The sequence below is a fragment of the Solanum lycopersicum genome, chromosome 6, assembly GCF_036512215.1.
Source record: "Solanum lycopersicum chromosome 6, SLM_r2.1".
Classification (NCBI taxonomy): domain Eukaryota; kingdom Viridiplantae; phylum Streptophyta; class Magnoliopsida; order Solanales; family Solanaceae; genus Solanum; species Solanum lycopersicum.
The window spans coordinates 40,578,994-40,591,879 of record NC_090805.1 but is presented as its reverse complement, the minus strand read 5'-3'; the positions used below and the strand labels follow the sequence as shown (position 1 = coordinate 40,591,879).

The 12,886-nt window shown below is 34.7% G+C and overlaps 1 protein-coding gene across 2 annotated transcripts in view; it reads left to right on the top strand.

The window, feature by feature from the left end:
• The first annotated feature begins 2,639 nt into the window (after nt 1-2,639).
• The window catches only part of LOC101264334 (kinesin-like protein KIN-7C, mitochondrial), a 24,684-nt gene continuing 14,437 nt past the window's right edge, over nt 2,640-12,886 (top strand). Inside the window, exons 1-8 of one of the 2 annotated variants that reach the window (XM_069299249.1) lie at nt 2,739-3,038; nt 3,122-3,219; nt 4,280-4,369; nt 4,458-4,584; nt 5,155-5,207; nt 7,247-7,312; nt 7,425-7,478; nt 11,084-11,143. In XM_069299249.1, the coding sequence (XP_069155350.1) occupies nt 5,202-5,207; nt 7,247-7,312; nt 7,425-7,478; nt 11,084-11,143 (186 nt within the window). In that variant the 5' untranslated portion in view covers nt 2,739-3,038; nt 3,122-3,219; nt 4,280-4,369; nt 4,458-4,584; nt 5,155-5,201. Of the gene's footprint in view, nt 3,039-3,121; nt 3,220-4,279; nt 4,370-4,457; nt 4,585-5,154; nt 5,208-7,246; nt 7,313-7,424; nt 7,479-11,083; nt 11,144-12,886 lie in introns of both variants that reach the window. The other variant, XM_010324633.4, reaches the window with a different exon arrangement.

The window sequence follows — 12,886 nt, the reverse complement described above, 5'->3', positions numbered from 1 at the left end:
CATAAAAATCTTTTTTTATTCTAGTACAACAAGACAATATGAAATAACTCAGCAAGAAATTCTTTGAAACAAATCGTTCACCATCATAAAACAAAAAAATAATTTTTCAACCGATAAGCAAAAATAGAAAGAAAAAAAAAATTAATTTCATCAACTAAATAAATCTATTCGCAGAGGTGAAATTACGAGTCTCAAAATTGTCACTACTTAAAAAAATTTAAGTTACAGCCTTCTTTTTAAGCTTTGGAAGCTTCTCACCACACCAATCACAAAATTCACCATATATTAATAAACCCACCATCAAAATCATGATATTACTTTCTTTCCCACAAAAATTATAAAGATCCACCATAAAATTCAATATTTACCTACAGTATCATCAATATATTTTATTTTATTAAATCAATCATCAATTTTATTAATTACAAATAAAATCGAAGAGTAAAGATAAAAATTATGAAAATGGTGAAATATTTTATTTTATTAAATCAATCATCAATTTTATTAATTACAAATAAAATCGAAGAGTAAAGATAAAAATTATGAAAATGGTGAAATAAAATAATCAATAAGGTAGAATATAATCGGAGATGGGGTGAGTGGCAAGCAGTGGCGGATCCAGGATTTAAATGTTGTGGTTGCTCACTTCCTTTAACATAAAATTCGATGAAAAAAAGAAAAAAAAAAGAAATGCTACTGGTGGGATTCGAATCCTCGCCAGTGGCTATGCTCGCCCCTTAATGCAGAGGTTTAAACCAGCTCAACCACATCTGCTTTTGTTTCATGGGTGCTCATTTAAATTATAATAACATATGTATCATTTTTTCTATATATATATAAAAAATTTCAAAAATCATTGGGTGCTCGAGCACCCGCATCTGGCTTACTGGGTCTGCCCCTGGCGGGGAGGGATGGACGGAAATCAGATTGGAAAAATAATGTGAAAAAAATAAAGAAAAAGAATAAGGCAGGAATGCTATGATGAAGAAGAAGAGTATGAGAGTGGGGTATGGATAGAAAGAAAATTTTGATTATTTTCCTTACTTTATTTTTTATTTAAGTAATAATGCCCAAATACCCCCTCAATCTATGCCTGAAATCTCAGACACACACTTATACTATACTAAGGTCCTATTACCCTTAAACTTATTTTATTAATAATTTTTTACCCTTTTTCGACCTATGTGGCACTATCTTGTGGGCCCAACGATGATTGATTTTTTTTAAAATTAGTGCCACGTAGGCTAAAAAGGGGTAGAAAATTACTTATAAAATAAGTTCAGGGGGTGATAGGACCTTAGTATAGTATAAGTGTGTCTCTGGGATTTCGGGCATAGGTTGAGGGGGTACTTGTGCATTATCCCTTTATTTAACGACCTTTCTTTTTCTTTCCTTTTTTGCTACGTCAATTACAGGGGGTTAAAAAATTTATTTTTGAATAATAAAGGTGTGTAATAGCTCGCCGTAATAGTTAAGCGTATAACTGATATTTTAGTACAAGTTACGGAGGGAATTTATGCCTTTTCCCTAAAACATTAAAAAAAAAGTTTTAAAATCATATAAGATCATTTTTGTAGCAGCCCCCTGAATTCAAGAGTAATTCATATTTTAAAATTTTCAAAATGTCGATAAAATTAACTACGAACCTAATATAACTATCAATGTAAAATCAATTCATAAGTCATAAACTTCAAATTCTAAATATGTGTCTAAAATCATAAACAAGCTGAATAGTAATTGTTTGATACAAAAATAGGGAATTAATAGTCTCAAAAATTAAACTTTGACTAAATTTATTCAAGAGTAATTGAGATAAAATCACACAATAATTTATTTTAAAATTTTATTTTTACTTTAATTTCATTTGAAAAGAAATATAATAATTTTAAAATATTTAATTTATAACTACGATGAAGCATAGAGTAACATATTTACAATTTAAATATTTTTGAAATTGCTTGAATTAAAATAAACAATGTGATCAATTATGCAATAAAATAGTTAGTATTTCATTATGAGACTACTATTTATTTATCATTATAATTATGACAAAACAATCACTAATAATATTTTGTATCAAAACTTTCTAGCATTTTCCTCCACATTATTCACGGCCCTACTAATTACTTCAAAATAGACTCAATTTTTTTAACTTTGGAAGACAAAAATGATATGACAAAAATAAAGTTAAAAGAGACAGAAAGATTCCTCCATTTTGAACTAAACGGTCTAGGGTCCCCTTTTTTTTCTTTTTAAATAAATTATATTTTTATAATTTCAGGCAATAATGAAAAATTTTAAACTGAGAGGCCAATTTTGCTAACAAACTATTAATTCAAATATTTAATCAATCGAGTTACTAATTTACGGTGGTCCAATGATTTGAGCTTGAGACTTTCATGTGGGAGGTCTCAAGTTCGAAATCCTTGCCAGCAAAAGCAAGGGGTTTGTCTTTTGGGTCGAGCTCGTCGCACCAAACTTGCCTAGAGGGTTACCCCTCCTATGTGATTTGCGAGCTTATTGCATAGGAGCGGAATTTTACCCTATGCGTATTTTACCTTATACGTATCCAAAAAGATAGCAGCTGCGGGTTTCCTTGTCCTAAAAAAATAAATAAAATGGATCACATGTCGAATCTTGTGTCACAAGGCTATTTTCGTCATTCACTCTCTCCACTAGAGGCTCAAAATTTTCGAAAAGCCGCTTAAATAGAATCAAATCAAAGCTCATATTTTGGAGGGATATATAGAGGGCGGCAAATATCGCCGGCCTGCACGTGACCTACACACCCTCTCTCTTCCGATGTCTTCTTCAAGGTCTCTCCGATCATCAATCTCGCCGTTCCGGTCACGGAAGCCATCATCGTCGTCTTCTTCCTCCTCCAAGCGTCCTACTACTCCTTCCTCTACTATTCCATCGAAGGTTCCCACCCCGCTGGCAAAATCATCTCTTTCTCCGTCGACTCCTAGCTCTGGCTATCCACCGTCTGGAAATACTAAGGAGAATGTCACTGTTACTGTTAGGTTTCGCCCACTCAAGTGAGTAATTTCTCGACTTTTAGATTGGTACTTTAAGTGAGCTTTTGCTGCTGATGACCGGTGGATTTTACATCTTTTTGTAGCGCTAGAGAAATTGGAAAAGGAGACGAGTTAGCTTGGTATGCCGATGGAGATTCTACCGTACGCAATGAGAACAATTCAAAAATTGCCTATTGTTTCGGTTAGTGTTTAAGACTTGGACTGCTAGCTATCTTTTTCTATCTGTTTTTTTTATGGTAGGGAATGTATTTAGTTTTCATGGAAGTGTATGTATTTATAAAATTACTTGATGCAGAAGGAGGTACAACTCATTCATGCAGGGCTTCTATCTGACAGTTCCCCTGCTTTTTTTCTGGCCAAAAAACCTTTTCTTTGTTGGCATATCTGCCTGCTTAGAAAATTCAGTCCATGTTGCTTTTGAGTTAAATTAAACGCATAGGTACCCAGCTAAATTTGCTGAAAGCTTCAATGGGAAGGAATGTGAGGGAAATAGGAAACAATAGAAAGAAAAGGAAAACGATCATTTTTAAATACTGAAGGAACAAAAAGGAGATGCAATCATAGAACTTAGTTATATTGCTGTGTGCTTTTCTATTGTTACGTTCTTCCATGTTTCTTTTTGTTCTTCGTCATTGTCCCTTTCCCTTCCATTTCAACCCTCAATAAGAAACACCGAGACTTAAATCTTTCCTGTGACTGTGAATGGAGTTGCATTTCCTTGATTATGGGTAACATATCCCCAGGGTAAGGATACTACCAAAGTGAGTTGTCTTTGACTAATGAATTAAATTTCTTTTCTGTCCCTCATTTTCTCTTTCCCCAGCTTAAAGCTACTTACTTTGTTCATGTACCTTGTGAGGCCACTATCATGTTACTCATTTCAGGGCTTGAGTTTCGATGTGTGTTATTGTCCCTCTGTTGTATTCCTCTTATCCGATGATTCAGGGGATAATCATGGAGAAAATTCAGAGAATTAGAGTATCTATTCCATTTTATGGTGTCTTATTACTTTTAGAACGACTTGCTAAGGAGATGAATAACTCTGTATCTTGAACCTTCACGTAGCATTTGTTATTCTGCATCTAGTTGTCACAGTTTTAATTGAGTTCTGCTGCTAGATTGTTTAGTGCTGTTTCTCTATTTGTTCTACTATTCGTAGATTAACTTGTTTGTCACTTTCTGTGGACATGTTTTTTTATATTATTTATTGAAAGTATAGAAATGTCATTTCTTCCATACAGATAGAGTTTTTGGTCCTGCAACAACTACACGTCATGTTTATGATGTTGCAGCTCAGCATGTGGTGGGTGGTGCCATGGAAGGAATTAATGGTATTTATTCTTGTATATATACTGAATGTAACTTGCAAACATTATAACTGGAATAGAGCCATAATACATTATTTCCATCTTTAATTAGGTATCTTAAATAGAAATTGAAGAGAATGATGGCTCATCTTTTTCCCGGGGTTCTACCTGCTGAATTAACTCAATATCCATTTTTTTAACTGCAAACCACAGATACAGGATCAGCTTACTTATTACAGGTTTTTTTATATCATACACTAATACGTCAATGTTGGAGAAAAACAACCTTTATTCCTGACTTGGGGCTTTTCTACCAAAGCAATTTCCTTCTTCCCTTCTTTTCCATAAACGTATCAATTCATCCCTGGTACTCCTTTGTGCATTAATTCATTGGGATGCAAACCATTCGGAAACAATACAGTTGTGCCTCATACTGCAACAAATTAATTGGATAAGACCTTTTACTTGTTTGCATAATTTGTAAGATTTTGACTTCCATCTTTTGTTAGAGGAATGTGGAAACTAAAGTTACAACTCTTTAGATTTTAGCTCTATATTTTCTTGCTTTAAATGAGAAGGATAGTTTAGTTATTATCATTAGAAGCCATAAATTGTTGTATTAATCTATGCTTTGAAGTGTCAGATTGAACACGTGAGGCATCTATTGACATGGTATTGGGCCAATTAAGTGAAAACAGAGAATTCTGTTTAGGCATAGTATCGTACACTTGACTACACTATGGCTTATATGGATTGAAGAGACAGTTATTTAGACTAAAGACACCACTCACTTTTCCACATTTTTGCAGGAACTGTATTTGCTTATGGTGTAACTAGCAGTGGAAAGACTCATACAATGCATGTAAGTCATTAGTTAAGTTTTCATATCATTATAATCTTGCTGTGCTTTTTGGTGTATTCACTTGGAAGAAGATTATAAATCCAACAGTACAGGCATTTTGAAATTGATTATAGATCCAACATTGTAGTAAATTTGCTGGCAGTTAAATATGAAACATCCAGCCATCAAAAGAACTGATCTATGCCATGTTGTAAAGCCCACGTTGATTGAAGAATGTGAAAAAGGAGAGAAAAGATTCAAGGAATGGACTTAATTATTCCCTCAAGCAATTGCATATTTAAATAGTGTTAACATGAAGTATGAAAAAGGAAAGCGTTCAATAGCTGTATAATTGAGGTAGTCAATAAGCCTCCAATATTGACCCGGGACCTTCAAAAGCTCACCTTGTACTATAACAGTATAACATGCTTAACATTTTGATAATCAGAGTAACATTTTGCTTAACATACAGGTTTATTTCAATATAGCCAAAGTATACTTCCTTCTCGAAATGACAATATTTCTAGATTGTGCCACCTTAATCTCTTGGAAGTCTTTCAGTTTACCCAAATCCTTAGTCTGTATTTAACTAACAGGATGTTGCTTGAGCTGAAACAATGTCTTCATCATCACTTGCTATGACAATGCCATCAACATGAGCAACCAAGGTGAGAGTTGCGAGCAGTTCAATTGCCTCATGAAGAACAATTGGAAGATTAACTTGATTTGATGAGTGCTCGATTGAAGTAGGGGATGATGTTGGAGTAGGTGATGTGTCATGTGCAATATGTGTACCTGTATCATGAGAAGAATGGTCAATTGGCTTTGGATTGTGAATGCGTTTGGTTGAGGTCTTTTAAAGTATTAAGTTGAAGTGGCGGGAAGAGCTGGAGTAGGAAAAGTAAGATCGAGAAGATCAATGAGTATGCCTATTCTTTGAGAGAAGTATGGAGATTTATTGAAAAAATTACATTTGCCAAGACAAAATGCTTTCTTGTAATGGGATAATAGAATGCACTAATGCAACCCTTTTTGACACAGGAGAACCTCAAGAAAATACATTTAGTGTGCCTTGAGATTCCCATAGGTGTTTTCTTCCAACAAAAAATGTTCCATATAGGTCATTGATAACTGGGTTTCTTCTCTCAACTCAACTGAGGAAGCCCAAACTAAATAGTTTGAACTTTCCGTTAGGGGTTCCAAAGTAATCATGAGATATCAATTTCTAAATCCCGTGTTTTTGTAACTAAACACATCAAACCCAAAAGACATGGTTGGATTGAAGAGAGGTCTAACTAAATATTAGGAAATAACCGCAAAATCTGGCCAGATAGTATATTTCAGAGAATGAAATCTTATATTGCCTGAAAGATTGTGTGAAAACTGAACTGGTGCACTTTGGACAGAAACCTAGAGTGCAAGAAATTATCAGAGATGTCGCCGAAAAGATGTGTAATTGGTGGAAGTTGTTAAAAAAGAGAAGCTACCATACAGCATCCTAAGTGTTTTGGGGAACTCAACTGGGGGTGGCATAACTCATGAAAAACTTCCAGCAGCTAAAAAGAAAAGCTAGCAAGCAGCATCTAGAGAAGATAAACTGCTCTTTTCATCGTGCCACCTTGAATCAAAGAAAATATTTTGAAGGCCTATATTTTTGTGTCAAACTTCTCAGCTAAATAGGATTCAAGTTCTGATAATTTTTATTAGCATGTCCTGTAATCATTATCCTCAGCATAAACTATCAAAGCGATTTCTTTGGTGAGAGGTGAGTGCTTATTTTATGATGAGTGGACACTTATAAAGCCATATCTAGAAGAAATATTTATGGAAGGTTTCGCTGAACAAGAGGTTTGTATTGTTTTCATGCAAAATACTTGTTTATTGAAAAAATGGGAGTGGTTTTCAATCAAGTGCTGTTAGTACACACTTTAATTCTTGATGTTGATTTTATGTGCTGGTTCTTGATTATAAGAGTTATTTGTTAATGTCATGGTCAAGTTGGGTAAGATATATCCCTTTCCATCTGAAACATTCTGCTAAGTTTTCGTCATGTTTTATAGGGAGAGCAAAAGTCTCCTGGTATTATTCCACTAGCGGTGAAGGATGTCTTTGGCATTATACAGGAGGTACCCAGTTTTCATGGCTTAGAAAAAATTGGCTCTGTAGTTACATAAACTTAAATACTATTTCAAGAACATTTCATAGTTTATAGCTGACTTTCAAATGTGCTTGTATCAGACACCTGGACGGGAGTTTCTCCTTCGCGTCTCCTATCTTGAAATATACAATGAGGTAATCATCATTTGACATTTTTCCTCTAAGTCATTAATTTGATTTTAGTGCAGCTTACATTCCAATTTATTTGTTCCGATCAAAACAACATATTACATACTTACTCTCAGAAAGAGATTGAATTGAGGTCAGATGAAAGATAAAATGCAGACCTTGAGGAGCTTTCTGTGGTTTAATCTCTGTCTTATGACTTAGAGCTGCTCTAATACCAGTTGGCTCAGCTTTTTGTATTTCAAAGGCGTGAAATGTAGGTGTTATATTCTCAAGAATGAACAGCATATGCTGAAAGTCAGGTTATACTGTTAAATTTATGCTATGACTGTACCTGCTCGAGCTATCTCTATATTGTATCCTACCTCCAGGGTTATCAAAAGCAAAAAGTACACAAAAACTCGTAGTTCCATTGGAGGTTTAAGCTCAAATAAAGTGTGGGCTTCAATGAAAAAAGGCGCAAAGGGAGAAAAAAAACACAAATACATAGACTAATAATTATAAGCATGAATGACAATATATGAACAAAGAAATTGTAATTTTCAAAATGATAAAGTGAAATATCAATTGTTTAGTCAGAAGAGGCTCATTACGAAGAAAAGTATGCCTTAGAACTTTGATGATGACACAGAAGTGCACATTAAGCGAGGCGAAGTGCTCAACACATTTTGAGCCTCACTTTAAGGCTTAAGCGTGCCTTTGACAGCTGCTTGTCCATCACCATATCCAACATGAATGAGTTTAGACATGTGAGCATCCATCAGTTTTGACTCAAATTAATGACCCATTTCGGAAGTTCTTTACTTACGATGTGCTGGACAAAAGTGCCGAATCAATTTAGATATTATAAGATCTTCTTTTGGGCCTGGGTGGGGGCATTGAATTCAACATTTTTCCCATTGCAAGCAAAATGTGTATAACTTTGAATTAGTGATTGAAAGTGATTAAAATTTTTTCACATTGAGTGTTACTATCCTCAATTTGTTTTTTTTTCACATTGCAACTACCATGTGAATTGAAATGCTTATATAACCCCAAACTTCAATTTTAGAAAAGTAGCTTTAAAAAAGTTGTCTAGCAGGTGTAGATTCATTATAGACACAAGATCATAGGTTCAGGAATTACATGTAAATATGCCCTAGTACAACCCATGTACTGATCTGTTCTTACCAATTTACACAAAGTTATCAGTTTCAAAAAGTTGTCTAGTAGGTGAAGAACAATTTAGCCCCTCAGGCAATAGTTTGGAAACACACCCAAGGTATGGCCTAGTGGTCGATGAAATGAGTTGAGAATCATAGTTTTAGGTTCAAATTCCACCCGAGACAAAAAGTAGTTGGTGATTTTGTTCCATCTGTCCTAACCTTCGTGCTACCTGTTGTTGGTGAGAGGTGACAAGTACCCGATGGAACTAACTGAGGCGCGCACAAACTGGCTCAAACACCATGACTATCAAAAAAATTAAAAATAGTGCAGAAACGCATATATAGAGATGCCGATGCCTTTTCTAAGAAATTTCTTTTCTTCTCAGCATGAAGAGTCATATTGGAATTTACACTTGCTAATGCTTGGGACCTTTGCTCTGCAACAACTAATGGTATCCAATAAATGAGATAGTTGAGTAGGATGCTGGTAGCAGTCTTTCTTTGCATAATAGTTAAATGTCTAAGCAATGAGTTTTTGAGCTAGCTTTGCTGACCATTAATTTGTTACGAAATTCTGCTTACCCTATTTTATTGATTGGGAACCCATGACTTTGGTTTTATCCTCTTCTTTACGACATACCCAATGTAATTCCACATGTGGTTTGGGGAAGGTTTGATGTATGCAATTGCCAACTACTTACTAGCCTTCTACCCTAATCCTGCGACCTCTTTTTTGTGTTTTGAAAATTCGAAAAGTAGAACTGGTTTTAAAATGTTAAAACATAATCAACATAGGTTGGCAAGCTCATTGAGTGTCATCTACTTGCGTATCAATCATTAAAATGTTGAACTAGTATATGTTGCTATTTGAAAATAACCCTAAGTAGAAAACACCATCTAATCCAAATGTCCTCACTTTTTTCAATTTTGTTACATTAATTCAAATCACTAGTTGTATTGAAATTTCTAGGTAACACACATTGGTTGAGATAATAGGCTATTATCTCCTCACCTCAATCCATGAGCTAAGCTTTTAGCCTTTAGGGCTAAGTTAGAATCAATGCCCATTTTCATTACATGGTACCAGAGTTGGATTCATCCAAATTCTTGGTTTGCACAATGTAGAGCTCCCATGTAAATATTGTCTACGCTCCACATGTCCATAACTGGGCATGTGAAAGCGCATTAAGTGTCTTACATAGGTTGAAGGAATTTATTGTTGTATCCTTGTATGGTTTTGCACAATCCTCACCTCATGAGCTAATTTTTGGGTTGAATATCCATTTTCTTTACAAAAACTTTTATTGATCCTAAAGGCTTGATGAGAAGCTTGCATATCTCTGAATGTTGCTTTTTCAACACACCAACACAATGTTATCTAGGGATGACAATGGGGCAGTGTGGGGGTGGGACGGGTTGAGCTTAACCCACCCCACATACCAAAATTTCCCATTTTCAACCCGCCCCGCATAGACCCCGGCATAATTATTTTAATATTTTCTTTTCTAGTTAAGTTTGATACTAAAAATAAAATTCTTAAAAATAAATTCATTTTTCATTGAGTTGTATTAATTAAATAGGATAGTGACATAAAATTTTATTTTTTAAAGGTCAATTGGTAACATAAAAGAAATCATATTATTTTTTATTGAACAATTTTCATTTTCTATCTTGAATATTTTAGTAGCTTTAAAAAAATTATCTTAATAAATAAAGCTCTATACTCTCACAACATGTGAAAGTTAAACTAAATTTGAACCTACATAAAATCACATATACCCGCGCTGCATTAATATTTAAAAATCACTTCAACCCGCCTTGCATCTTACCCGTCCCGCACAACCTTAAAACCCCCCTGCTCCACATAGCCTTAAACCCATCCTGCTCCGCATCCACCCTGCCCCATTTCCAGCCCTACGTTTATCGAATAGTGTATGTGTTTTGATTTTTATTTATTTATTTAAAGTTGTTTCCTTAATTACTGCCTTAATAACTTCTTTAAACTTGTCAATTTTACAAGTAATCTGCCCAATTACTTTTTGAGTGAGTTAGTATTATGTTCTCCAAAACTGGTTTTAGTTTTAATAAATTGCATTTACGTGATCAGCATGTTAGTTGAATAGGACACTTCTATTATATCCTTGTCAAATTGCCAGAAAATTAGCTGGTTAATCCCAGCTATGAGCTGAAAAGAGAAGCAGCATTCAACTTGCTTTTAGCTTATGATTATGTAAGTTAATAATCTTAATGCATCCAAGTGGTATAAGCTGTTGCAAAAGAGTATAAATGATCAAACATCAAGGTAATAAGCTGCTCAAATAGGCACTCGTTAAAGGGTTCCATGCTGCACTTTGAACCAATTAACAAATTAAACATTGAAAACTCAGGATATTGGTATATGATGCTGCACTTCTTTTTTATTTTAGGGTTGAATACCAATGCATTGAATTGACTCTATGCTTATTTTAGGTCATCAATGATTTGCTTGATCCAACAGGGCAGAATCTCAGAGTACGAGAAGACGCTCAGGTTCGTGTGAGTGAGTGTATGTTCATGGTCTTTTGTACACGTTTACGTCAAATTGTTTTATCATATAATAAGCTTTTTTTATGTTATCGTGAGTGGTTTTTTTTTTTTGGTAGAAAGTTGAACTTATTTCATCCAAAAAGCAATTTCAAAACAAAGCTGAAGCTGACTATCAGCTAAACCTAGTAATGTTTCCTACTCAAACTAACTTGTACAAGCCAAATTAGGATATAATCACTAATTACAAATTAGATTTTCCAATCAACAACAAAAGCCAAAGATCAAGTCCACTAATTACCAATTCTCTGTCCAGAATCTTTTGAATCACCATGCTGCCGATTTGGTCTGAGGAAAGCTTTCCAGGCGCCTCTTTTTATATAGAAACTGTGTATCCATTCTATCCAGAGGTGCAGTCCTTTCTGGCTATGGTCCAAAGCTGCTTGATGATAGCAACTTTATTCCATAAGCACATATCGGTAACATCCTTTTCTCCTTGCAACTTTTAGTAGACAAACCTTTTCCTAGGCTACTAAGCCTTATTTGAGAATTGAGATAGTGGCACTCCAAGTCTAAAGAAAAGATTTGCATGTCTTCAATCACTTTCAGAATCTTCTTGGGTAAAATGGATATCTGTGCCCAATAGGTCTGAATTCCAAACACACTGATTTGATTATCTGCAACCTACCAACATAGGACATTAGCTTAGTGACCAACACTATATTCTTGCTGTAATCTTTTCAATCAGTGGTAGGTAGGGGCTAGTAGATAGCTTCTTGGAATCCAGTGGAACTCCCAAGTATCTGAAGGGGAGGTCACCAACAGACAACAGTATATCCAATCATGTACAGAATTTGGTGTTCTGTACTAGAGATGCCAACCATATAGATTGAACTTTTATAGGTATTAGCTTGCAATCCAAATGCCTGTGAGAATTTCTGAAAAGTAGCATCAAATGTTTTAATGGAAATAGGTCAGCTCTGCAAAGCATCAGAAGCTCATCAGCAAAACAAATATGACTGGCTCCTAACTTCCTGCATCTGACATGGAAGTTAAAATTGCCATTTAGAGCCAGCTGATCCGTTTCCCTTTGCAAATATTTCATGCCAATGACAAACAAGTAAGGGGACATTGGATCCCCTATGCATCTCTTGTTCTTGAAAGGTTTTAAGAGCCACCATTGAGCAAAAAAGAGAATGAAACAGTAAATAAGCACTCCATAATTTATTGAATATATTGAAGGGAAATCTCAAGTCCAGAAGCATCCTTTCCCGATTGATCAAGCACGTTATCAGAAGCTGACAAATGTAATGTCATTTCTGAAAAATGCAAAATTGATTCCGTAGTGCAGCGAGTCAGTGTGTAATGTAGGAAAAAAACCCATGAAAGGATTGATAAAGCACATATACTGATTAGGGATTACTTTTTATGATTGGCTCTTGCATCAGCCACAATCATCACGAAGTTATTGTCAATTTAGACTACTTTATATAGAGGAGGAATAAACATTTTATGTTTTAGTTTGGATGTTTGGTTTTTTAGTTGTCCATTTCTGTCTCTGAATTGAATGGTTTTTATTAGAGGGTTATGAAGCATCTAAATGGAGATATGATCTGTGGGTTGCAAGAGTACTGAAATTTAGTTCTTTGGATCCAAACTTGTCTTTGGACTCATGGTTGTTCTTTTTTTCTTTTCTTTCCACGTGGACTTACTTTTCCATGATCTGGTTTCTGTTCAGAAGGGTGGTGG